Consider the following 26,747-nt stretch of genomic DNA (forward strand, 5'->3'; position numbering starts at 1 on the left):
CAGCTCTCCTCCACTAAAACCTCACTTGTGGCTTTGCTCCCTCCAGGACTGGCTTGTGCACCCTTGTCCCTGGTTTCCTTCCTGACCCTTCTCCCCTCTTCTTTCTCCAAGGAACAGATTTGCTTGTTCTTTGCAGTTCTTTTCTTGGGCCAAATGCTGTCTTCCGGGCCTAGCAGAGCTTCTTTCCTGGCCCTTCTTTCCTGCTGCTGGCTCTTCTCCTCCTCATAATCCGGGTTGCCAATGCTGACTGAAGCTATTCCTGGAGGTTGCCCCCTCCCCCAATATTTTCCGCAAGCTCAAGCCACTGAACTCTCCTGGGTGGCTTTCAACAGGCGTCACCTGCAGGCCCATTTTCGTTACTGCCAAGAGGGCTGTCGGGCAGGAGACCTTGTGCCCATCTCAGTGCTGCTGGGCTCCTTTCTGCTCCTCTGGAGACCTATTCAGACGTTATGTTGTACAAGTGCACAGAGGTCCGTACACCCATGCATGTTTGTGTGTGCACAACTGGACACCCATGCATGTTTGTGTGTGCACAACTTGTGTGTGCACAACTGGACCTGTGTTCATTTTAGAGGTGAACCTGGGTACAGGTCCCCCATGCACATAGTACACATAGGAAGTGTGCTGTGCTGCACCTGCGTTCAGCATAAAGTGTGAACACCTGCACCTGTGTACACTATACACTCATTGCATGAGTGCTGAATATAACATGGGTTTAGTTGCAAACACAGGTCAGCAACAATGTATTGCCAAGAGAAAGGGCAGAAGCAGCCTGGCTCTTCGAGGCACAATCGGGACCCCCTCCACGCCTCGTGCTCTCTCAGCGAGCCGCTCCTCATTAAGCCAGAGGAATGGCCCGCCACTAGCTCCAGCCGCAGCACTTAAAGAGGGTGGCCAGATTGGCAGTTAATGTAAAAGCCAAATAAGCCAAGCCCCCCCCCCCCCAAAAAAAACCACCAAGAGGCAAAAAGGGCCAAAATGCCAAGCATAGCTGAAGAAGAAAGAGAGAGAGAGGCTCTTTTTAAAGTGGCCCGAGTGCAGGGCTGTAACTATAATAGGGCAAGGGGAGACAGTTGTCGGGGGGGGCACTTCCTTGGTGGGGCCCCCAGAGGCAAATCACATGACTGACCCCCCCCAGCCGCGCACCCTCCCAGGCTTCCTTCCGTTGGATTCATCCTCCGAAACTGATGGGAGTGTGAAGACCTGGAGCTCCCAGAACAGCCTCTCTTTCTCTAGTACCATCAAATGACTTGCATTGGCCACAATTGACAAAACCTTTTTAAAAAATAATTTAGGATGATGTTCTATTGCAGCACATGGGAGATAGATAGATAGATATATAGATACACACACACACACACATATAACACTACGCTTTTTGTTACCACTATTCAGCCTCATTTAAGATTTCTTTCCTTCCTGAGCTGAGCTTCAGTGAGGGGGGGCATTTTAAAATCTTGTCTCTGGGCCCCCTCCAACCTGGCTACGCCCCTGCCCGAGTGATTTGGTCCTGGGGAGGGGTTGTTTGTTTGTTCCTGCGGGGAGGCGGAGAGGGGAGTGTCAGCAGCACCTTCACATTCTTTTCCGGGCCCGGCGGGGACAAAGCCAAAATGTAGGTGTCTGCAGGAAAAAGCCACGCCACGCCACGCCAACCTCCTGCAGCCCAGACGCATTGGGGAAAAGCCAGATTCGGACTCCCGGAAGCAGCTGGCAGGGCAGAGGCGGGGCCACAGGACGCTTCTACCAATCATGGAACAGAGGGGCCGGGGAGGAGGCGGAGCTTTCCTCAGCAGCCGCCTCCGCCGCTCTCTCACTCAGCTCTCTATGGTTTCCGCGCCGAGCGGCTTTAATGCTCTCGTGCGCATGCGCGGCCGCCCTCTCTACGTGCGTGACGTCAGCTCGCTCGCCCTAACCAGGCAAGGGAAGAAGGGAATCGGAGGTAGGAGGGCGCCCAAGGCAGGGGGTGGGGGGCAGGCTGGGGCAAGGCACACACTCCCCCGCTGCCCCTCCAGCCGTGGGGGAGAGCCCGGGAGGAGCCGCCCCCCGGAAGAGCGTGCCGCTGGGCATGTGCAGAGTGTGGGCGGGAGTCAGGCCACGCGCCCCAGAGGCTGGCCCTTCTTCGTTCCCGCCGCCGCGGACCGGGAGAGGCCCCTCCACGCCCCCGCCCCTCCCTCTCCCTGCCCCCCGCCTCCGCCGGGGGGCTCTGCTGAGCTGCCGGGCGGGCGGCGGCAGCCCTGCGATCTCCAGCTAAATTCTGAAAATAGGGCTGGAAGGATCTAGGGAGGCCATCTAGTCCACCCCCCTCCTCCTCTGTGCATGAAATCCAGAGCTGGACGTCCCTGGCCGGTGGCTGCAGTGCCCAGCCTCGGCTTGCAGGTTTCCGACACAGAAGACTCCACCCCCAATCACTCTTTCCGTTGTCAGTCTACTCTTGCCCTTAAGAAGGTTCTCCTAATGTTCAGTCCGGAGGGAGCTCTTAGTATTATTATTATTTTTGCTTTTATATCCCGCTCTTCCTCCAAGGAGCCCAGCGCGGTGTACTACATACTTGAGTTTCTCTTTCACAACAACCCTGTGAAGTAGGTCAAGGCTGAGAGCGAAGTGACTGGCCCAGAGTCACCCAGCTAGCATCTTGGCTGAATGGGGATCTGAACTCGGGTCTCCCCGGTCCTAGTCCAGCACTCTAACCACTACACCACGCTGTTTAAGCCCATTAAATATCCGACCTTCAAGGACAGCAGGAACAAATCCTGTATGTGATAACCCTTCAGGTATATGAATCGAGCTCTCTAGGGAGGAGAACTGGTTTTGTGGTAAAGGTAAAGTGTGCCCTCGAGTCGGTGTTGACTCCTGGCACCCACAGAGCCCTGTGGCTTTGGTAGAATACAGGAGAGGTTGACCATTGCCATCTCCCGCGCAGTTTGAGATGATGCCCTTCAGCATCTTCCTATATCTCTGCTGCCCGATAGAGGGGTTTCCCGTAGTCTGGGGAACATACCAGCGGGGATTTGAACTGGCAACCTCTAGCTTGCTAGTCAAGTCATTTCCCCCGCTGCGCCAGTGGTAGCAAGCATGAATTGTCCCCTTTGCTAAGCAGGGTCCACCCTGGTTTGTACTTGAATGGGAGACTACATGTGAGCACTATAAGACGTTCCCTTTAGGAGATGGGGCTGCTCTGGGAAGAGCACCTGCCTGCTTGCATGCAGCAGGTTCCCAGTTTCCTCCCTGGCAGCATCTCCAAGATAGGGCTGAGAGAGATTTCTGCCGGTAACCTTGGAGAAGCCGCTGCCAGTCTGTGAAGACAATACTGAGCAAGATGGACCAAGGGTCTGACACGGTGGAAGTCCGTTTCCTATTGTGTTCATATCATGTTGCCACCACCCCACCTCACCCCACCCAACTCTTCTTTTCTCCAGGCAAAACATATGCAGTTCCTTCAGCCTTTCCTGATAGGGTTTGCTCTCCAGAATCCTGACTTGTTTTCATTGCTTTTTCTGAATCTCTTCCAATTTTTTCTGAATCTCTTCCAATTTTCTGAATCTCTTCCATCCTTTTTCAAGGAAGCAGTATTCCAGATGAGCTCTGATTAGTGTGAAATGAAGCAGTATTATTGCTTCTTGTGACTTGGAAACTAAGGGTTGTTTGTTTTTGCTTTGTTTTGTTCTGTTTTGAAGCTTCATCACACTACTGGGTTCATTATTAACTCTTGGTATTCTTCCCTCTCCCCGCTGCCCCGCTACCAGTGTCGAGAATCATGGAGAATTATCAGAAGTCCAAGACTGTGGAGAAGCCATCTCCTCCTCCTTTTACCAACCTGCCCTCTGATATCATTGAAATGAAAGTGAAGGATGGCAGCAAAATCCGGAACCTGATGGGCTACGCCATTGGCAAGATGGAGTCTGATGCTGTGAGGCAGGTTCTCTTCAGCGGTGCCGGCAAAGCCATCAGCAAGACAATCACTTGCGTCGAGATCATGAAGCGGAGGCTCAGAAGCCTCCACCAGATCACGAGAGTGTTCTTCAGGCAAATCGAGGAGATCTGGGAGCCTATTGTGCCAGAAGCTGGCCTGGATCCTCTGACTGTGAAGCGAAATATCCCTGCCATTTGTGTCCTGCTGAGCAAAGATCCTCTGGACCCTCAAGAGCCAGGATACCAGGCTCCGGGATCTTTTGATGCCTTCTGGCTGGACACTCTGAAATCAGAGTCCCAGGGCCAGGCAAAGAGGAAGCAGGGTGGAGGCAGAGGGACTGGCCGGTCCGGAAAGCACCTTCGCTCTGTCGGACGGGAGGAGTCCTGCAAAAAGCCCTGACTGAGGCAAGCATCCAAACAGAAAGAATGGCCCATGACAGCAAGAGAAACTGCCAGCTTAAAATCAGGTGGAAAGAGTAGTAGAGAAAAGCTGCAGCTGGGCAAAATGAGAGGGGAGTCTGTCTGAATCCAGAAGCCATGGAAGTTGGTGAGCTGAGCCTTAGGATCTTGTGCTGTGGTGCCCCCCTCCCCCCCGACACACACACACACTCTTTTGAATAGGCTCAGTGTTCAGCAGTGATGAAAACAGTTTGGGGAGGAGGGGAGCCATTAAGGCCTGCTGCCTCTCCAGCATTGAAGAAGTCTTGTACTTTGCTGTCTAGCCAAATTCTGTTCACATGGAAAAGCTCGAGACAAATTTACCTCTCATATAGCTGTGAATCAGTCCATTGTGACCAGAAAAGAATGTTGGGCTCCTTGAAAGCCGGTGGGTTTGGGGGGTGGGTGTTTCTCAAAACTTTTAAAATAAGAAACTTCAACCTTCCTTGAACATCCAGGAGAAGGGTTCCTAGTTTGATGCAGCATGCAAATGGAAGCTAGCTACCTGGATCACCTTCATTTTGCCTGTGAGGTTGTGCCAAGGACTGCTGGATATGCCTGTCCGTGAGGGGGAAATGAAACGACTCGGGAGATGCTATGAAATACTGAAGTGTTGTAATTGCAGGCCCTGAAGTTATATTTTTGTTAATAAAGCCAGGAGCAATGCCTGTTGTTCCATTACTGACTGTGTCCTTGTCTTCAAGGCAGTTTCGCCAGGACATCCACACATTACAAGGTCCCAGAAATGTGTGTGTACTGCTTGCTCACCTAGTCCATGTTTGCCAAGAGTCTCCAAGCGTGTAACTCCCCACTGAACCAATGTTGGGAGTGGGGAGAATCTTGTCTTTTGCTGGTCTGCATGACCCACCATTCACTTCTGCGCAGGACCTCTGGGAGCAACATTCCAAGCCAGGCTTGTGGACTCTCTTTCCACTTCTAGAGGTGGTGTTTGCTTACTCATTCAAGGGATAGTCAAAGGCGGAGTTTGGAGCAAGAGCCCCTGGTGAACGGCAGGCTTGTGTGCTGCCTTTGCCTTAGGTCAGGAGAACGGACCTTCTTAAAGGGAGTTCAGAATTATCAGTGCCCAGAGAGCTGGCAAAGAGTTCTGGTCCCAAATGCCTGGAAATGTTTTCCTCTGGAAACGGATCACGGGTTTGTGATCACCGCTCTGGAAATCCAAGCTGCAGCCTCCTGCGCAGAGCTGGCTACTGCTCCCCTGGAAGGGCCCCGTGTTTTCTGCCAGCCCCTCTTTGCCGTTCTGCCTCCCGCCTCTTTGAAATGCTGTCTTCCGGACTGTTGCCTGCCTGTCAGGTCTCTCTCTTTGAAGTGGCTCTCTTTCATCTTCTATGCTGCTTGTTGCCTATAATTTGAGGTAGGCTGTGTCTGCTGGTTCTCCTCAAATATTCACTAGAATCTCCGTCTCTGAGATTTCTCCCAGAAATCCTGCCTCTGAGGATGCACAGGGCTGACACTCCCAGGCGGTAGTGTGTGAGGGGCAGCAGAAGCGATTGGGGCCAGGTGGTCCTCCTTGGGATCAGATGCCCTGAGGATTCTGGAGGAGGGGAGGGGAGGGGCTGGCTGCTCCTGGGCTCCTCTGCTTGGCCGCAGGGCAGTTTCTGAGGGACTGTCAACAACACAGCAGCACATTCCGGGGCTGGAGTCAAGGGCTGCTAATGAGTCCTCTGCCCAAATGGCACCTCTTGTCCCAATGAGAAGTGCCTGTCTGGGAGGCACCTAACCCCCCAAGGGAAAGGAGTTAAGGTTCCCCCCTCTTTCTCAGTCATAAGAACATGAAGAACAGCCCTGCTGGATCAGGCCCCAGGAGGCCTATCTAGTCCAGCACCCTGTTTCACCCAGTGGCCCACCAGATGCCGCCTCTGGGAAGCCCACAGGCAAGAGGTGAGGGCAGGCCCCGTCTCTTGCTGTTACTCCCCTGCAACTGGTATTGAGAGGCATCTTGCCTCTGAGGCTGGAGGTAGCCTATAGCCCTCGGACTAGTTGCCACTGATGGACCTGTCATCTATGAATTTGTCTAATCCCCTTTTAAAGCCATCCAAGCTGGTGGCCACCATATACCCCATGGCAGAGAATTCCATAGATTAATTATGCGCTGTGTGGGAAAGTATGTGTCCTAAATGTCCTGGCCATCAGTTTCATCCCTTTCCCTATCACTGTCTTCCCACCACACCTCCTTTTACGCACTTCTATCATGCCTCCTCCCCTTGATCACCTTTCCCCTAAAGCTCGTCTGTGCTCTGCACTGCCCTGTGTCTGGATCTGAGGCTATTTCATGAGGTGTTGCGGGGATGCATACAGATGCATACAGATGGGGTGAGGGACCTTGCAAGCTATAAGGTCAACGCGCAAGAGAACATAAGCTAATGCATCCTGGAAGCAAGAGTACTGAAATGGAGTACAGTAGACAGAATGTGTGGTCTGATTCCATGCATGTTTACCCCGAAGCAAGTCCCACTGAGTTTCACTACAGGGTGAACTTTGGGAAGAACTGCTGTTGAAACCCTATGAAATACAAGTCAGTTTTGTTAGTTTCCATTAACTTCTTATTCAGATTGTCTTTTAAAGCAGTTTCTAAGGCTAGCAGCTGTAAGGGCCAGGTGGCACATGTCCGAGGGGCCCATTGCTGATTTTTCTCTTTAGAAAAAGAAAGAAAAAGGTTATTGAAACTTTAAAACTAATGTGTATGTGCTAATTCAGGGGTTCCCAGTTGTGGGTCCCCACTGATGTTGGCCTACAATTCCCATCATCCTCAGGCAAAGGCCATTGTGGCTAGGGATGATGGGAGTTGTAATCCAAGAACATCTGGGGAGTGGCGGCCAGGAACAACTGCGTTGGGATGTACAGGTGGGTTTGAAACGTTTTCCTAATGTAAACACATTTAAAGTCTTAATTTAAAAATAAATTTCCTTTCATGTGGAACCAAAATACCATGCACTGTCCCCTCTAACAGGGATTCCCAGATGTTGTTGACTACAACTCCCAGCATCCTCTGCTGCAGTGGCCTTTGGCTGGGAATTATGGGAGTTGTAGTCATCAACATCTGGGAATCCCTGTTAGAGGGAACAGTGCTTCGTGTAAAGGAAAGGGTTGACCAGAGAGCTTGTCAGGTATGGCCTTTTCCTGTTGCACGGAGACTTGATGTGTGAGCACTGCAAGATATTCCCCTCAGGGGATGGAGCCGCTCTGGGAAGAGCATCTGAGGTTCCAAGTTCCCTCCCTGGCTTCTCCAAGATAGGGCTGAGAAAGATTCTTGCCTGCAACCTTGGAGAAGCCGCTGCCAGTCTGTGAAGACAATACTGAGCTAGATAGACCAATGGTCTGACTCAGTATATGGCAGGTTCCTATGTTCCAGATGAATGAAGCACAAATGCAAAATGCTGCCCCTCCAGCAGTCGTGCCTCTGTGGGTCTCTTGCTTTCACCAGCACTTGTCAGACGTCCGCAGCAGCCTCCAGTTGCAGCCATTAAGGCTCTCTGTCTCTGTGCTGGGATCTTAGCAATGGGGGAGAGCCAGGTGTCAGGACAACCCAAGAGTTGCCCGTATTTATTTGAATAGAAGGTGGCCCCCTTAAAAAGATACATTAAACCTATATTTATTTATTTATTTAACACATTTTTATACCGCCTTAACCCAAGGTCTCAGGGCGGTTCACAACAAACAAATACTAAAAACAATTTAAAACAAATAATAAACAATCAAAAAGTTAAAAAGCTAAAAAGCTTGGGTGAAAAGATAAGTCTTTAGACCCCTTTTAAAAGCCACTAGAGATGGGGAGACTCTTATTCCCACGGGAAGTGCGTTCCAAAGTCTCGGGGCGACAACAGAGAAGGCCCGTCCCTAGGTGGCCACCAAACGACATGAAGGTAGCCACAGACGAGCCTCCCCTGATGAACGTAGTGGATGATGGGGATCATGCAGAAGAAGACGCTCTCTTAAGTACCGTGGGCCTCAGCTGTTTAGGGCTTTATAGGTTATAACCAGCACTTTGTATTTTGCCCAGAAACTTATTGGCAGCCAGTGCAACTCCTGTAATATAGGAGTAATATGGTCTCTTCAAGATAGCAATAGCAATAGCAATAGCACTTACATTTATATACCGCTCTATAGCCAGAGCTTTCTAAGTGGTTTACAATGATTTAGCATATTGCCCCCAACATTCTGGGTACTCATTTTGCCGACCTCGGAAGGATGGAAGGCTGAGTCAACCTTGAGCCCCTGGTCAGGATTGAACTTGTAACCTTCTGGTTACAGGGCGGCAGTTTTACCACTGCGCCACCAGGGGCTCTAGATGACCCGGAGACCAACCTGGCTGCCGCATTTTGTACTAATTGTAGTTTCCGGACTACGTACAAAGGCAGCCCCCCATAGAGTGCATTGCAGTAATCAAGTCTGGAGGTTACCAGCAAGTGTACTACTGTTTTGAGATCATGAACTTCAAGAAACGGACGCAGCTGGCGTATCAACCGAAGCTGATAGAAAGCGCTTCTGGCCACTGCCTCAACCTGGGGAACCAGGGAGAGGTGTGGATCCAGAAGCACTCCCAGACTGCGTACCTGTTCCTTCTGAGGAAGTGTGACCCCATCTAGAACAGGTAGATCAGTATCGCTTCCCAAGTGACGACCGCGCACAATAAGTACCTCCATCTTGCCTGGATTCAGTCTCAGTTTGTTATCCCTCATCCATCCCATTACTGCTTCCAAGCAGGCATTCAGGGAGGAAATGCCTTCTCCTGATGATGTTGACATGGAGAAATAGATCTGGGTGTCATCAGCATACTGATAACACCTAGCACCAAATCTCCGGATGATCTCTCCCAACAGTTTCATGTAGATATTAAAAAGCATTGGAGACAGTATGGAGCCCTGAGGGACCCCATACAAAAGCTCAGATTTTGAAGAGCAGCAGTCTCCAGGTGACACCATCTGGAATCTGCTAGAAAGGTAGGAGTGGAACCACTGCAAAGCAGTGCCTCCCACCCCCAACACTCTCAGACATTCCAGAAGGATACTATGGTCGATAGTATCAAAAGCCGCCGAGAGATCCAAAAGGACCAACAGAGTCACACTTCCTCTGTCCATTCCCAATTGGAGATCCTCCATCCAGCTGACCAAGGCAGTCTCCACCCCATAGCCTGCCCGAAAACCAGTTTGAAATGGGTCTAGATAATCAGTTTCCTCCAAGACCACCTGGAGCTGGGAGGCCATCACCCTCTCAATCACCTTGCCCAATCATGGGAGGTTGGAGACAGGCCTGTAGCTATTAAACTCCGAGGGGTCCAAGGCAGGCTTCTTAAGAATAGGTCTAATAATTGCCTCCTTTAAACAAGGAGGCATCCTGCCCTCCCTCAGAGAGGTATTTATAATTGTCACCAGGCTCTCCACAACAACCCCCTTGCCAGATAGTATAAGCCACGTTGGGCAAGGATCAAGCAGACAGGTGGTAGGATGCACCGTTCCGAGCAGCTTGTCCACATCCTCAGGAGTCACAAACTGAAATTGATCCAGTCTAACCACACAAGAGGAGTTGCTGGATACCTCTGCATCTGACACTGTGATAACTATGGAGTCTAAATCTAGATCGACCCAAATACGAGACACTTTGTCCACAAAAAGCTCATTAAAAGCATCACAGCCGGCAACTGATGGTTCCAAATTCGGATTCAGGGGAGTAAGGGGGCCCTACTAGCCCCCTCACAACCCTGAATAGCTCCGCTGGATGAGAGCCTGTGGAAGCAATACGGGCAGAAAAGAAACACTTCTTTGCTGAACGTGTAGCCAGAGCATAGATCTTTAAATGTGCTCTATGTCGTAATCTGTCGGATTCGAGTCGAGTCTTCCTCAACTTGCGCTCCAGTCGTCTACCTTGCCGCTTCAGCTCCCGTAGATCTTCCCTATACCAAGGAGCCATTTTTGAAGCGGGTTGGAGAGGACGCTTAGGGGCGATCATGTCTACTGCCCTGGTGAGCTGATTATTCCAATTCTCCACCAGGGCATCAACCGGATCGCTGGCAGGGCCAACATTAAATCCTTCCAAGGCTTCTTGGAATCCTATTGGATCCAATAACCTTTTTGGACAGACCATTCTAATAGGTCCCTCACCCCTGCAGAGGTGGGACGTAACTGTGAGTCCGACCTTAACCAGATGGTGGTCTGTCCATGACAATGGGGAAATGACAGGAGTCCCCACCCTGATCAGAATGAAAGATCAAATCAAGAGTATGACCAGCAACATGTGTCGGTCCAGAGACCACTTGGGATAGGCCCATAGTTGTCATGGCCGCTATGAACTCCTGAGCTGCACCAGACAACCCAGTCCCAAAGTGGATATTGAAGTCCCCCAGCACCATAAGCCTAGGGGACTCCAACACCAAACCTGAGACCAAGTCTGCGAGCTCAGTTATGGACTCTGTTGGGCAGCGGGGTGATCAGTACACCAACAGAAGTCCCAGTCTATCCCTGGTCCCCAAACGTACATACACACATTCAATATGATCAGACACTCTGATAGGGATCCTGGTAAGGGAGATATTATCCTTAAAGACCACAGCTACTCCACCTCCCCGCCCACAGTCCCTTACCTGCTCCTCAACAGAGTACCCTGGAGGGAGAAGCTGGGCCCAAACTGGGCCCCCAGCCTCCCTAACCAAGTCTCTGTGATACACACCAGGTCAGCCCCTTCATCCCTGATCAAGTCATGGATTACTTCAGATTTGTTTTGGATTGACCTGGCGTTACAAAGGAGCAGGACAAGGTTCTGCAGGTTGTTGGCACTGCTCCCCAAGGTCAAAGCTGGCAGGGCAGCCAGAAGAGGAAACAGCTATTAGGTTTCTGATTTCCCTTCCCCTGCAACGGCCTGCTGAGCTGCCAACGTAACTTCTTCTATTCCCCACCACCACTGGAATAACTGCACCGAGACCAATGGACACGCCCTCCAATCTCCCCATCTCCAGACAGGCTCCAAAACATTCAAAACCAATCTTACCCAAGCCTTATCTCAGCGCCCCCCCCAACCCAAACAATACTGAAGCAGGGGGGATGGCCCTCGCCCTCGTTGCTCCCCAAAGGGGCGACCCCCTTTGGTGCTGGTCCCGCCACCACTGGCAGTCTCCTAAGTAGCCCAGGGGCGGGCAGATGGAAGCCCGGGACCCCAGTCCTGCCAACACTCAGCTGTAACAGAGCTGGCAGGCAGAAGTCCCACAGGCAGGCAGCAGCAGATGGCAAACAGATGACAAAGAGCAGAGCAGCCACACCCAGCACAGGCTCTCACCCTGTGCCTCTTCCTTTATCCAAAAGGAAGAGGTCTCTGAATTTGAAATGACCCTGACCACCACCACCACCACCCCCAAATTTGGAAACTTGGAAAAATCCCAAGTTTTGGACTCCGGTAAATAGAGTGCCCAGGATTGACGAGCAGCACTGACCAGAGTGCATGTTCTGCCCTGCTCCGCCAGAGGGCGGCCTACACTCTATGCGCTGGTGGGTGCTTTTGAAAGGAAGACTGGATGGATTTTTGTTCCTGTTGCCCTGCAAAGCTCTGCTAATAATTCCTGGCTTGACTCAAGCAGTCTTTTGATGGCATATCCTGGCATGCTTCATCCTCCTTGAGCCTTGGGGAGGGCGGAGAAAAGGCACCCTCCATATTTACTTGCAGAGGCAAAGGGCCACACGGCATTTAACGCGGCTGTAAATCCCAGCCTGAGACAGGGTGGACAGGCAGAGTGGCCGGCTGTGCCAAAGAACTTGATGGGACAAGCCGCCTGTAAAGCAGAGGGAGGCAACTGTGGCTCTCCACCTGTTGCTGAACTCCAACTCCCATCATCCCTGGTCACAAATCATTGTGGCTGGGGTTGGGGTGATGATGGGAGTTGTAGTGGAGCAGCAGCTGGAGGAGAGCCATGACCGCCTACCCCTGCTATGAAGTGTAGGCAAGCCCAGCTTGGAAACAATCCACCCTTCTGGACGGCCAAGGCCGCCTCTTCCTGCCTCAGGGCTGCTGAGACTCCCACCCCTGACTCAGGTGCTGGGTCTTGGGAGGTCAGGGCTGCTGCCTGGGAGTGCCAGGGAAAGGGGGACCTGGTGGATCTTTCTCAGGGGAAAGGTGGCTAACTGGGGACACGGTGGAGGTTTATCAAATCATGCACAGGATGGAAAAGGGGGAGAGAAAAGTTCTCCCATGCTCATAATTTGGGACCTCGGGTGTGCTGATGAAATGGACTGGCAGGGAATTCAAGATGGCCAGAAGTTATTCTTTACACATGTAAGGAATTTGCTGCCACTACGTGTGATGGTTGCCGGCTTAGGTGACCTGAAAAGGTCAGACAGATTCGCGGTGAAGCCTCCCTGCAGCTCTAACCTGCTCTGCCCAACGACCTCCCTGTATGGCACTCAATCCCGGTGTCTGGGGGCAAGCGTGGGAGAGGACACTTGCCTTCTTGTTCTGCTCATGAGGGTCCTGGAAGCACTGGGCTGGCAGTTATGGGGAAGAGAACTAGATGGTTCATGGGTCTAATTGGGTAGGAGGACTTCCCTGCTTTCCTACCGTGCAGCAGTGCCCAGCTGTGACTTGTGCCTCAGAGATGGAGACTGATGGACCACAAGGTGGAGCTGAAGCTCTCAAGCCAGATCAGCAGCAGCCTGTCAGGAGCCCTTGAGGAGGAAGTAGAAACCTGGCAATCTGAGACCTGGCAGCCCCACCTCCTACTCAGGGATGATGCCTCTGATGGCTGGTGTTCGACCACAGTTAGGAGCGTGAGCAAAGTGTCCATGATGTCATCAGCCCATGCTAGATCCAGGAGGAGAGAGTAGTCCGAGTCTGATGTGGACACACGGGAACGCAGAGCTTTCAAAACTCTGTGTGTCCAAAGTGAGCACTGGTAAATCCTGCTCACAGGTCAGAAAAGATCTAGGAGGAGGAAATTCTAGAAAATGCCACCAAATCTGGGGTATTTTCAGCATCTCACAACACACTCTAATATTTATTTATTATTTATTTATTAGATTTATATACTGCCCTTCCAAAATGGCTCAGGGCGGTTCACAGCACGATAAAAACAATTAAAACAAATTAACAATTAAAACCAAACTATTAATAGCAATAGCAATAACATTTATATACCGCTCTATAGCCAGAGCTCTCTAAGTGGTTTACAATGATTTAGCATATTGCCCCCAACATTCTGGGTACTCATTTTACCGACCTCGGAAGGATGGAAGGCTGAGTCAACCTTGAGCCCCTGGTCAGGATCGAACTTGTAACCTTCTGGTTACAGGGCGGCAGTTTTACCACTGCGCCACCAGGGGCTCCTAGTGATACAGTATTAAAACACAATAAAACCAATAAAACAGCTAAAAGCTCTGAAAATCAGGGCAACAATTTAAAATAATTTAAAACAGTTAATTGGTCATCTACAAATCCACTTGCCCAATCTGGTTCGCCAGTGGCAAGCAGGACACTCAGCCCCACAAAGATTTCCACTGCCATTTTTGAGAAGGTGAGAAACAGCAAGAACCCTTTATGAGCCGGAGGAGAAGGCACCTCATTTCTTCTGGTCTCCATCTTCCAGTGCAAAGGACAGAAGCCCCACTTTTCTCCTGAGCCATTTGCCTGTGTGCCAAAAAGGGAAGAGGGGATTGGTGGTGACCACAGATAACAGCTGGCTAGCAAGCTAAGCCTGAATTCCTGGGCCCCTGCTAAAGATGCAGGACTAGTGAATACCATGTTCTACATCATTTTCTCTCCCTCATTTTAGCTTTGCAGTGGGAATCCCACAGCACCACTCAACCAAAGTATACCGAATTAGGCCTTTAATCTTTCCTCTACAGATCAGTGCTGTAATCCTTTTAGGAAGAAATCAATCCATTGTTTATTTGCATATTTATCTGAGGATTTCTCATGTCAGCCCACATGAGCTTAAAGTGGAGAACATCATTTAAAACTAAAAATATACAGTATATTAAACCTCCGAGCACATAATAAAAAATCAAATCAAAGTATCGTCTGAGGTGCAGGGAAAATAAATCCAAGTGGGCCAGCTCATTGCGGGTACGGGTGTGGGGGTTAAGTGCTTCCTTTAAAAAGAAATGCCTCAGCAGCCATCGAAGCTGTTGAATCTCAAGTGAAAATGGCTCCTGGAAGTGCCCAGAAATGCTCTTTTAATTTTCAAGGGAAGCCTAGCCTTAGAAGGGGGCAGCACACACCCCAGAGCCTCAGGACTGGTCCTCAGCGATTCGGGAAATGCACAGAGAAACAGGGGCCTTCCTGGGTGTTCTTCTGGAATCTGGACCCAGGGGGTATAAAGCTTTCGAACTGGTGCCCCCCACACACGATAAGGTTCCCTGGATGCGGCTGGGGGTGCTAAAGTCATAATTGGTTGCTGGGGGGGGGCAGTGAGCATGCACGTGCACATTAGACCTTTAAAAGCTCACCTGATGTCCAGCCCCTGCTACCGCCCCACTGCCCAGCTCTGTGCAGAGTCCTCCCCTGCGGCATGCCCCACGTTTGATGCTCAGTCGGCTCGATGCATGGCAGCCATTGGAGGGGTCAGTCCAGCAAAGTGTTTTTACCGGGCGAGCCCCTCGAATGGCTGCCAGGCATGCCCACTGGCCAGCTGAGTGGCAGAGGCCGGGCGTGTCGCAGGGGCAAACTCCTTGTGGAGCAGGGCAGTGGCATGGCGGGCGCAGTGTCCATACAACGGCGGCTCATTTTACAATTTTTCGAAGGTAATGTGCTGCTTCCTTAGTAGCCACCTAATGGCGCAGCGGGGAAATGACTTGACTGGCAAGCCAGAGGTTGCCGGTTCGAATCCCCGCTAGTCTGTTTCCCAGACTATGGGAAACTCTTATATCGGGCAGCAGCGATATAGGAAGGTGCTGAAAGGCATCATCTTATACTGTGTGGGAGGAGGCCATGGTCAACCCCACCTGTATTCTACCCAAGACAACCACAGGGCTCTGTGGGTGCCAGGAGTCGAAATCGACTTGACGGCACAACTTTACCGTTACCTGCTGCTTCCTTACCGCCCCTCTTCCCTAGCTACCAATGGGAGTCATTATGGGTATTCACTGCAGGGGGCAGGAGCAGCAGAGCCCACACTTGCACACGTGCATGCGTACACACCCACACCCATTTGCTTCTCTAGGCAACCGCCTAGGTGAGCCTAGTGCAGAGGCTGGACCTGACCATCAGGGGTCAGAGGGACCCACAGATCAAGGAAGGGGCTGTTTCTGTGGTGGGTGTCTTGACCACCAGCCAGCCTCGGAGTGCCTCAGCCGCTCCTTGTTCTGCCTCCTTCCTCTGGGCGGAATTGCTTGGGATTTAGGCTGCCTCCAGCTGCAGAAAGAGGCTGCTCTACACTCAGCCACATGGGCAGCAGGCCCCTAATGTACCACATTTACCCAAATAGAAGGTGACCCTGAATTTAAGATGATGCCTTAAAGGACCAAGGTTAGATATAGGCTGTCCCTGGATTTACCCCAAAGAGAGAGGACTCTGGATTCAAGATGTAGTGACTGTAAGGCTTGGAGGGAGGACCAGGCCTCACTAGAGCAACTGCTGGGAGAAGGGGGGGGGGCTTTCTTGGCCTGTTGGTTAGTCTGTCCCAGGAGGGCCCTGAGGAAGCAGCAGGCTGAGAGCTGCTGGGGAGATGGGAAGGCTGCAGTCTGTGAGTAATAAGTTAGGACCAAGTCAGTTAGACGTGTGGGGGAAGTTATTTTTCTTTACTGATTGCTTGGAATCTGCGTTGCCCGGTGAATGAAAACTCTCTCACAATCTGTTTTAGGAAAAGACCATTGTTCTTATTGCATACCCTTTAAATCCAAAAATAAATCCATGTTGCTTAAGTGTGCTACTTCTCATTTGGGGTCAGTCACATGCATTTGGCGGCCCAGGACTGCTCAGCCCCTTTTGGGGAGGTTTCCCACTTTAACCTCCCCAAGGAGTCTTGTGTGGAAAGAGTGGGTTTCCCCACATGCAATGGTGGCAGCCTACTGTGACTACCTTACAGAGCCCAGTGAACTCCACGCCCGCCCCCGCTCCCCTGGCAGGAGTCATGGCAGTGTCATATTAGTTAGGGGTGGATTTTACTCATTTTAGGGTTTTTCAGAAATACCAAACTCCTGCCATGTCCTCTCCCCAAAGCATTGACTGTTCAGGAAATATTGGCCAAAGTTAACCTGCAGTTTGAGCTACTTCACAGAGCAATCCTGAGCATATTTCTTAGGAGACCAGTTTCAGTGAGTTCGATAGAACTTACTCCCTAGTAATTTATACTTTTTATAGCACATTTAAAAAGAAATAAACCATGAGAGGAAATCAGTAACTAAATCCTACCCGTCCTTCCTCTGCAAATGGCAGCTGACGTGGGGCAATTCACAGGAACAGGCTATTCAAGGGGCAATTCCTCATTAGTCCCCCAGCTGAGATCAACAGGGAGCAATGAAAGGAGCTGAACTTGCAAGCGCGAAAGGTCTGTTTGAAGCCTCCAGGGACTGTTGCTGAACAGAACTTGTGACTAAACAATAGAGTCGCATTATGTTTGTTTGTTTTGTGAGTTGCTCTGGAGCTTTTTGAAAAGCACGAGGCAGAATATAAGTTGTAGTTGTGGAGAATTCACTTTGGCCCAGCCTTGGCAGTGTGGAATTTGCTACCCAAAGCGATTTAAAACAAAAATAAACAAAGAAATAAGAAGTCTGAGTGAGGTCTGGAAGCCTTTCAGGCAGGCCAGCAGCAAAAACACCTACAGTGAGGGAAATAAGTATTTGATCCCCTGCTGATTTTGTCCGTTTGCCCTCTGACACAGAAATGACCAGGCTATAATTGGAATGGTAGGTTTATTGTAGCTGTGAGAGACAGAATAACAACAAACCAACCCTCAAAAGCCCAGTGCCCAAAAGTCAGCGATGGATTTGCATTGTAGTGAGGGAAATAAGTATTTGATCCCTTCACAAAAGATGTCTTAGTACTTGGTGGCAAAACCCTTGTTGGCAATCACAGAGGTCAGACGTTTCTTGTAGTTGGCCACCAGGTTTGCACACAACCCAGGAGGGATGTTGTCCCACTCCTCTTTGCAGATCCTCTCCAAGTCAGAAAGGTTTCGAGGCTGATGTTTGGCAACCCGAACCTTCAGCTCCCTCCACAGATTTTCTATGGGATTAAGGTCTGGAGACTGGCTGGGCCACTCCAGGACCTTCATGTGCTTCTTCTTGAGCCACTCCTTTGTTGCCTTGGCTGTGTGTTTTGGGTCATTGTCATGCTGGAATACCCGTCCACGACCCATTCTCAATGCCCTGGCTGAGGGAAGCAGGTGCTCACCCAAGATCTGACGGTACATGGTCCCGTCCATCGTCCCTTCGATGCGGTGAAGGTGTCCTGTCCCCTTAGCAGAAAAACACCCCCAAAGCATAATGTGTCCACCTCCATGTTTGACGGTGGGGATGGTGTTCTTGGGCTCATAGGCAGCATTCCTCCTCCTCCACACACGGCGAGTTGAGTTGATGCCAAAGAGCTCGATTTTGGTCTCATCTGACCACAACACTTTCGCCCAGTTCTCCTCTGGATCATTCAGATGTGCATTGGCAAACTGCAGACGGGCCTGTACATGTGCTGCCTTGAGCAGGGGGACCTTGCGGGCACTGCAAGATTTCAGTCCTTCACGGCATAGTGTGTTACCAATTGTTTTCTTGGTGACTATGGTTCCAGCTGCCCTGAGATCATTGACAAGTTCCCCCCGTGTAGTTCTGGGCTGCTTTGTCACCGTTCTCATGATCATTGCAACTCCACAAGGTGAGATCTTGCATGGAGCTCCAGACCGAGGGAGATTGACAGTTGTTTTGTGTTTCTTCCATTTGTGAGTTCTCGTGCCAACTGTAGTCACCTTCTCACCAAGCTGCTTGGCGATAGTCTTGTAGCCCAGTCCAGCCTTGTGCAGGTCTACAACCTTGTCCCTGACATCCTTCGACAGCTCTTTGGTCTTGGGCATGGTGGTGAGTTTGGAAGCTGAGTGATTGCTTGCTTCTATGGACAGGTGTCTTTTATACAGGTACTGTAACAAGCTGGGATTAGGAACACTCCCTTACAGAGGGTGTTCCTCATCTCAGCTCGTTACCTGCATATAGTGAAAAGACACCTGGGAGTCTGAAATCTTGATAGGGGATCGAATACTTATTTCCCTCACTACAATGCAAATCAATCGCTGACTTTTGGGCACTGGGCTTTTGAGGGTTTGTTTGTTGTTATTCTGTCTCTCACAGCTACAATAAACCTACCATCCCAATTATAGCCTGTTCATTTCTGTGTGAGAGGGCAAACAGACAAAATCAGCAGGGGATCAAATACTTATTTCCCTCACTGTACGTAGTTGGAAGTGGTCAGTCAGGTACCTGAAGTGTGTGCTGTCTAGAAGGTGTCCTGACTGACGTGATTTTTGGCACACCTCCTCATACTCAAATTTGGGGGACTGGGAAATCAGTGCATGGGAATTGGCCTGGGAGGAGTTCAGCTGAAGCGGTCATTTGGTCAGAAGTGGACAGGCTGGAACTCCAAAGGATTCCAGAAGCACGGACCACCTCCTGCCTCAGAGGCAAGATGCTTCTCCGTCCCAGGTGCAGGGGAGCAACAGCAAGAGAGAGGGCATGCCCTCCCTCACCTCTAGCCTGAGGGCTTCCCAGAGGCATCTGGTGGGCCACTGTGTGAAGTAAGGTGCTGGACTAGATAGGCCGTGGGCCTGATCCAGCAGGGCTGTTCTTCTGTTCTTAAGCAAAGGATGCTGGCTAGGACCAGGGAGAAGGTCCTGAGGAGGATTCTGAGAGGAAGGAAGGGGAGAGGCTGCAGCAAAAATGGGAGCAGCAGCAGCAGCAAGTGCTGAAATGGCTTTGGGCAGCAGGAGGCCAGAGGAGCCCTGAACCCCAGGAAGCTGTGCCAGACCTGAGGAGGAGGAGGAGCCCAGTGGGAACATCTGGTGAAGAATCGAAGAAGCGAGAGGTCCTGCCCAAGCTCCAGAAGACAGCGAGCCTGTCCAAAGCGGCCAGATCCGTGAATAGAGCCAGGCTGGAGCCGGACTAGAGTAGGGGGACAGGCCAAGCCGGGAGGGGCAAGGATCTTCCTCTGAGGGGCCTAGATCTGAAAGTGTTGGGGAGGGAAACCTGGACTTGGACGCAGTTAAGGATTGCCAGTGTCCAATCCAGCTTTCACCTCCCATCCTCACACTGCAGCTGGATCCAAGCAAGATCGCCCTTGCTAACTGAGCAAAGAGGCACCTGTTCAAGAGGTGATTCTCTTATATTTAGCTGAGGGAGAGAGCAACTGGCCCTATCCAACCCCAGCACAGCATCCCTCCAGTGGCTGTTGCTGGTATCTACCTTATGGTTCTTTTTTTAGATTGTGAGCCCTTTGGGGACAGGGAGCCATCTTTAGTTTTTATTTTTCTATGTAAACCGCTTTGGGAAATCTTGTTGAAAAGTGATATATAAATATTTGTTGCTGTTCACACATTACAGGATGACCAGATAGCTTGGAAATAATCCCCTGAAGCTTACATATCTCTGAACAGTAATTGAGTTCATCTCCTGACATGGCTGTTCAATCTAATTAGACATGGAGAACTGGAAAAAAAAAAGAGTGGAAATATTATGGATAAACTTACTTGATTAAGCAGCAGATTAGCAGTGGCATCCATCACACAAAGCCTTTTATGTGGCAGCTGCAAACGCCTTTGCTCTCCTCCACTCATGCCAGCTTTCCTTAATCCAAAGAGCCTCTTAAGTCTGTGCCTAAAAAGCCTCCAGGCCTTTCCACTCCATCCCGGCAACCTCAATTACGTGGGGTCCACACTCCAGCTAGCTCTGTTTACTAGAGAGAGCCCTTGATTTCTGGCAAGCATCTCTGCTAATGCATTTACTCTACTTCCTTAGTCTGATGGAGAGATGCTGCAGTTCCTCAGGTTCCAGCCCTCAGTTTTGGGTCCCAAGGTGTGAAATTGTGGGGAGTGGACCACTTGAGCCGGGAGGGGGCTAAGCCGCTTCTGCTCTCCCCTCCTTCCCCTCTGCTCTCTTTCTCCCTCTCTGTCTTTGGGGACAGCTCTAGGATGTCCCTTCACTGGCCCAAAGCTGCTGGCAGGCCTGACAGGTGCCCTGCCCTCCTCTCTCTTCCTGCAAGACATCTGAGAAGAACATGTCATAGGAACGCAGGAAGCTGCCTTCTACTGAGCAGGGCCATCGGTCCATCTAGCTCAGGACTGTCGACACGGGCTGGCACAGGCAGGAGTCTCTCTCAGCCTGATCTTGAAGATGCTGCCAGGGAGGGAACTTGGAACCTTCTGCATGCAAGCAGGCAGGTCCTTTTCTGAGTGGCCCCCTCCCCCAAGGGGAATATCTCCCCACTCTTGTGATTTCCCAACCCCTGACCTCCTGCTCATTTTGACTCCAGCTTAACTGCTCCTATTGAACTGATTCCTGACCGCTTACTTGTTTGACTCCAGCCTGGCTGACTCCCCTTGGACTGATTTCCTGGCTTATGGCCTCCTGCTTGTTTTGACTCTGGCTGAGCTTGCTCATATTTGTTTGTTTGTTCAGTTTGTACAACCACCCTTCCTAAAGTGGCTCAGGTGGTTTACGTTAAAATAAAGAACACACACACACACACACACACACACACACACTCCAGAGCAAAATTAAAATTAAAACTAGATATTGAAAGCCAGGCTAAAAAGATGGGCCAAAGGCCTCCAAGGAAGATAATCTTCTCATGTCTATGGGGGTGGGGAGCTCATTCCACAACCCAGGGGGGTGACAACTGAGAAGGCCGAGTCCCAAGTCTCCAGCAGATGAACTGGTGGCACCAAAGAGGGACCCCTCGTGCTGATCGTAATTAGGAACCTGTTGAGAAAGCTGCTCTCTCAGGTAACCCAGACCCAAACCATTCAGGGCTTCAAAGGGCTTTAAACTTTGTACTTTGCCCAGAAACACATCGGCAGCCAGTGCCACTGTTTAAGAACAGGTATCATGTGGTCTCTCCAGGATACCCCAGAGACCAATCTGGCTGCTGCATTTTGAACTAACGGAAGTTTCCGGACTATGTACGAAGGTAGCCCAATATGACTGCATTGCAGTCATCCAACCTGGAGGTTCCCAGCTGGCACCCCAATGTTTTCAGGTCATTCCCCTCAAGGAAAGGGCAGAGTTGCCGAATCAATCACAGCTGGTAGAAAACACTCCTGGCCACAACCTCAGCCTGAGGCATACGGGTGAGGCCAGGCTCCAGGAGCACTCCCAAGCAACGAACCTGTTCCTTCTGTGGGAGCATACCCTTCTCCAGAACAGGAGGTTCTATCCCATCTTGCAGATTACAACCCCCAACAAAGAGCACCTCTGTCTTGCTTGGATTCAGCTTCAGTTTATTATCCCCCATCCAGCCCATTATGGCCTGTAGGCAGGCATTCAAGGGGCCAATGCCATTTCCTGATATTGAGGACAAGAAGAAATAGATTTGGGTATCATCAAATTTTTTTGCTGACCACACAAATGGCTGCCACGCATGTGTGGAGGCCATGTGCATGCCAGCATTTTGGGGGGTGGGGGTTGGCAGCTGGGGGAGAGTGCCGCCGACACATAAAGTTAGCTGGGAGGAGAACTGCCAATTCAGGAAGTATGCACCTGTTCTCCTCCATTTTAAAGGGGCAGCAGACGTTTTCCAAATGGCCTCTGGAAACGCAGCCTGTGCACATCCCTAATCCAGAGTGGGCTTCTCAAGTCATGCTGAACAGACTGCCTGGCTTTTGACTCATGACTCCAGCACATCCACTTGTAAAAACACCCACATGGACACGGCAATGACCTTGGAGTCTGGAGCCTCCTGAGTAGGGGATGGGGGCAGAGAGAGTGTGGGAGAGGAGTCAGTCGTCCAGGCATCCGGTGACCTCCTGCCATTGAGAACCCCCACACTGAAAGAACCAGGAAAAATCTCACCCAAGACCCCCACCAGGACCCAAGGATATGCTCCTGCCAATGTCCTTTGATTTGGAGGAGTACTCCCAAGACTTCCCAGCCTGGATGGAAGAACCCTGCCCCCCAAGTACCCCCCCAAGTACTGCAAGTCTCCTGCAAAATTGAGCCAGGCCCCTTTCAAAGTCCAAGTCTTGCTGCTGGGAGGGGTGAGGTCAGGCCCCCCGCCTGAGCAGCAGGCTAGGAACCGGAGCAGTCCCCTTTTGTTGCCATTCCTGGCTCTGCGTTCTGCAGGGGGCTCTGACCACGGCCCTGATGGGTTGCCCTGGAGCTGTCCAAGGTCTCTGGGGCAGGGATTCTCAGCCTTGGGTCCCCAGATGTTACTGGACCTCACATATTCTGTTAAGGATTCCGACATGATTTTCGAAAAGAAGCCCTTGCCATTTTGCCGGCCCAGCACGTTTCCTCCTTGGAAAGGGAGGCAGGATTTTTGCCTTTGTGATTGCAGGATCAATGGATCCCAGATGCGACTGGCAGGGAAGAGCCTTCAGGACTGTAGAAGGGGTTGGGGGTGGAGCTGTGGGGTAAGAAAAGAGGGTCTCTATTTCCCGCCGTGTTTTTCTACTGTGGAGGGTATTTGTTTCTAGAAATATTTACATTCGGCTTTTCATTTTTTTTAAAAAAGGCTCTCTATGTGGTTTAGAGACAGATCTCCATCTTCTTCTTTCTCTGCTCCCTGTGCTCCTCCTGCAGGCAGCAGCTAGGCCTGCAGGCTCTCTGTTGAGCAGATGTATTTCCGAAATAAATCTCTTTACGGTGAACCTTAACTCCTCGTCTCCAGACACTCTGAATGAGCAGCGCTTTCTCACCTGTGCACCTTCTGCTGGAGTTGGGACAGATCAGTGGTCTCACCCCTCCCAACAAGCGATCCTTCACTCAAAGCACCTCGGCCTTCTCTGGATTGGAGCTTCTGCTGATGGACCCTCATCCAGCCCCTGACTGCTGATTCCAGGCACCCCTTCAGCATATTCATGGCTTTGTGTGGTTCTTATGAGAAGGACTAGAGAGCTGAGTGTATCACCAGCATGCCGTAGGCTTCAGAGCATGATCTTGCACTGTTTTGCAGAAAGTGGCGAAATCCTTGCTTGACAGCCGGATGGAAACTATTCCCTGCGCCTGGTTTTGTTTATAGCAAAGCCCCCTCTGAGAGAGCAAGATGGGTCGTTCTTCTCTGCTTCAGAAGAAGGGAAAGAAGAGAGGAGGCGGGAACAGGTTTGGGATCCTTTTAACTGAGCAATTAAGCTCAATGCTGAGCTCAGACAACCATCTTAGCTGGTGGGTAGAGAACAACCACCATCACTAATATTTATATGCCGCTTTTCAGCACAAGTTTCCAAATCAGTGGACATAGAGAAGGCATGTCGAAGATCTTCCCAGAACCAAAACCAACACAATATTGGCTGACATGCTGTGCAGTGTAGTGGCAATGGTGCCAACCGTGCAGCAGCAGCAGCAGCAGCAGGGAATAACTGCGGGAGCGCTGCTTGCCCAATGACTCACTCTCAACCGTGTCGGGGCGGCCCTAGAAGTCTGCAGCAGCCCCAGAACGTTCCGCAGCCTCACCGCAGGTACACTGCGCATCATGTCGGCCATTGTTTCTTCTAGGATGGGCAACTTAGCTGTGAAATCAGCTTCATTCCCTTCCCAGTGGGAACCTTGAGTGCTCTAAGCTGCTTGTCTGTCATTTCCTTGGTGGGACGTGATTCGCTTGCCACAGTCCGCATCAAGTATTGCCTTCATCTGCTCTCCTGCTTCCTTCCCAGAGTCCGGGAAAAGCAATGCTGGTTTTGCACGAGTGTGTAAATCCAGAGCACCATAATGACCCAGCAAACCGATTGTAATGGGGCTCATCATCTATTTCTACACGCGCAGTTAGCATTGATTTAATAGGCCAGCAGCTCTTTGCTTTGGGCTGGGCAGGTTCAGCATCTGGAGCGGTAAATGAAACTCGCAATAAGTCAAGCGGTATTAAACTTTACAGCCGCCGTATTTAAAAATGAGACACTTTCCCCAATCAATCAGAGCGAGTGGAATTGTAAATATCAAGGAAAGTTCCATATTGCTTAATTAAACAGCAGCTAACGAGCACCGTGGTTGTTGGGCTGTGATTTAGGACAAGGATTATGCAGATGGCGGATTGGGGAGAATTTCACAGGAAGGTAGTTGAGCTTGGAGCTGACAAAGGGGGTCTTGCCGGAGTCACGGTGGAGACGGAGCTGAAGTGCTCGCGGCTTGCACCTGAACTGGAACGTGCTCCGTCTGAGGGCAGACTGGCCATATCCTGAGTCAGACCATATGTCTGTCTAGCTCAGCATTGTCTATGCAGACTGGCAGCGGCTTCTCCAAGGTTGCAGGCAGGAGTCTCTCTCTCAGCCATATCTTGGAGATGCTGCCAGGGAGGGAACTTGGAACCTTCTTCTGCTCTTCCCAGAGTGGCTCCATCCCCTGAGGGGAATCTCTCACAGTGCTCACACTTCTAGTCTCCCATTCAGATGCAACCAGGGCAGACCCTACTTAGCTATGCTTGGTGCCACCAGACCAGCTCTCCTGGTCTTTGAATGAAAGGGTTCAAAGAACCCGGGCGCCCAGCTCCTGAGTGCCCCCCCAGCTCCAGCTCTCCCTATGTTCTTCATGATCTGCCTCACTCTGAGGGGCCTCCAGAGAGAGGGCTGAACACGGGCCCCCTAACCCCCATAGCTATGCCCTAGCCTGTGGCATGGGGGAAAGGTTGGCCCCAGCACGCTCTAGCCCTGATCCAAATCAGTGTCTTTTTCCTGAGTGTGTGAGCTGTTCTGCAGGTCTCCTCCTTCCTTCCTTCCTTCCTTCCTTCCTTCCTTCCTTCCGCTAAGGAGTTGCTTATGGTCATGCAACTGTGAATTATTCCTGCGTGTGAAATTCGGACTGGGGAAAATTGCGGAATGACAGATTAGTTCTCTTCCTTAACACGCCTCCCCTCCTGCACCTGAAGAAGATCCGACAACTCAGTGGATGGAGAATATGCCCCCCCTGCCCCGAGTCCCAACCCCCTGAAGCAGGACACTGGGCAATTGGGGGGTTTGGGGGTCATATCATCAGCATTGTTATGCCAGCCACCCAGAAGGAGCTTAATCAGATGAAGCAGACGAATGTCACAAAGCCTGAAATGGCTTTGATGAGTTTCCAGGGGTGAAGATACGGGAAAAATGAGTTTACAGCTATACACGCCAAGTAAAATGACACAGAACATACATGTCCAGCCTGACCTCTTTCCAGGCAAGAGGTCTGTAAGTATGCCGGGGTGAGGATTAAAGTGACTCCCCTTGTGGGCTGACCTTTCCAGGGGCACAATGTCAGGAAGGCAAGCCAGGCCGGAGAGCTCTCACCTAAACATGTGGCTGGTTCCCCCCATACAAACATGCTGAAGCCAATGAGACTGACCTGACGGTGTTGTTTTCTTTTTATTGTTGAGCGTATTTATATGCCGCCTTTCCACAAGAAGTTCTTCAGGTGGCTGACACAGCAAGAGGGATGAGAAGACGGCTCCCAGTCGCACCGAAGTCTAAAAAGACCCCCAAGGCAGCCACCAGCAATGGCCACTGGAGGACGCTGTGTGGGCTGACTAGGGACGGTTGCGTCCCCGTTGCTAACTCGAAGGGCAGCCCCACAAGCAGCACCTCTTTCCCCAGTTAGCAGGGATCAAGATCAACACCTCCCAGCAGCAGCGACACTTGGAATGCCTTGTTGCAGGGCTCATAGCAACACCTGGCCGCCATGGTCCTGAATGCCGGAAAAGCATTTGATGGTTTGGACTTGCAGCTCTCGTGGGCTCTGATTGCAAGGATGGAAGTTTCAATAAAGCAGTTCTGGCCTTATGTGCAAGCCCAGAACGAGTTGTCTCTGTGAACTGTCTGAGGTCTGAGACACATTTCTGCGGCTGAGTCAAAATGAGGGTGTCTCTCTCTCCCCCTCACCCCCATTCTCTTTGCAATTCCAGTCGAGCCCTTTGTGAGAATTATTAGACCAGCCCCCAGATGGTGGGACCCACAGTTGGGAACCCAAAGCACACTGTTGCACTATTTGCAGATGACAATATTTAACTGACGGAGTGTCCGGAGAGCATTGCGCAAAGGATCATCAGCACGGACTGTAAGAATATAGCAATGTCTCCAGTTTTAGACTGAATGATGATGAATCTGAAGCGGTGGGAGTTTCTCCTGCCCAGGATGCTCCAAATCCCGTTAGCTCAGAAATGTCCTTACCAATAGATCACTGCTTCTTGGAAATACTTGCGAATCACAATTGTTTCAAATCGGAGTGAAACTGCTGAGAAAAATCATAGTCAATTATTTTCTACAATAAAGGAAGGTATTAGGGCATGAGAAAAAGCTGAAACTACCACTCTTTGGCAGG

At 50.9% G+C, this 26,747-nt stretch overlaps 1 protein-coding gene across 3 annotated transcripts; it reads left to right on the forward strand.

The window, feature by feature from the left end:
* Window positions 1–1,796: 1,796 nt before the first annotated feature.
* Window positions 1,797–5,028, forward strand: RPP25L (ribonuclease P/MRP subunit p25 like). Of its 3 annotated transcripts, none has more exons than XM_053300130.1 (2): window positions 1,797–1,939; window positions 3,744–5,028. In XM_053300130.1, exons 1-2 carry the CDS (start codon window positions 1,825–1,827, stop codon window positions 4,307–4,309), a joined length of 681 nt encoding a protein of 226 aa, XP_053156105.1. In that variant the 5' UTR covers window positions 1,797–1,824; the 3' UTR covers window positions 4,310–5,028. The 3 variants fall into 3 exon arrangements, with proteins under 3 accessions (XP_053156105.1, XP_053156106.1, XP_053156107.1); XM_053300131.1 differs by having other exon boundaries at window positions 1,813–1,916; XM_053300132.1 differs by lacking the exon at window positions 1,797–1,939 and adding an exon at window positions 2,748–2,771.
* The last annotated feature ends 21,719 nt before the right edge of the window (window positions 5,029–26,747 follow it).

Source organism: Hemicordylus capensis, chromosome 2, assembly GCF_027244095.1.
Source record: "Hemicordylus capensis ecotype Gifberg chromosome 2, rHemCap1.1.pri, whole genome shotgun sequence".
Taxonomy (NCBI): domain Eukaryota; kingdom Metazoa; phylum Chordata; class Lepidosauria; order Squamata; family Cordylidae; genus Hemicordylus; species Hemicordylus capensis.

Excerpts from the sequence above, each read along its gene's own strand:
- RPP25L (XM_053300130.1), top strand. The coding sequence starts at position 1,825 with ATGGTTTCCGCGCCGAGCGGCTTTAATGCTCTCGTGCGCATGCGCGGC. Across the intron at positions 1,940-3,743 it reads AGGGAAGAAGGGAATCGGAG|TGTCGAGAATCATGGAGAAT; the intron begins GTAGGAGGGCGC and ends CCCCGCTACCAG.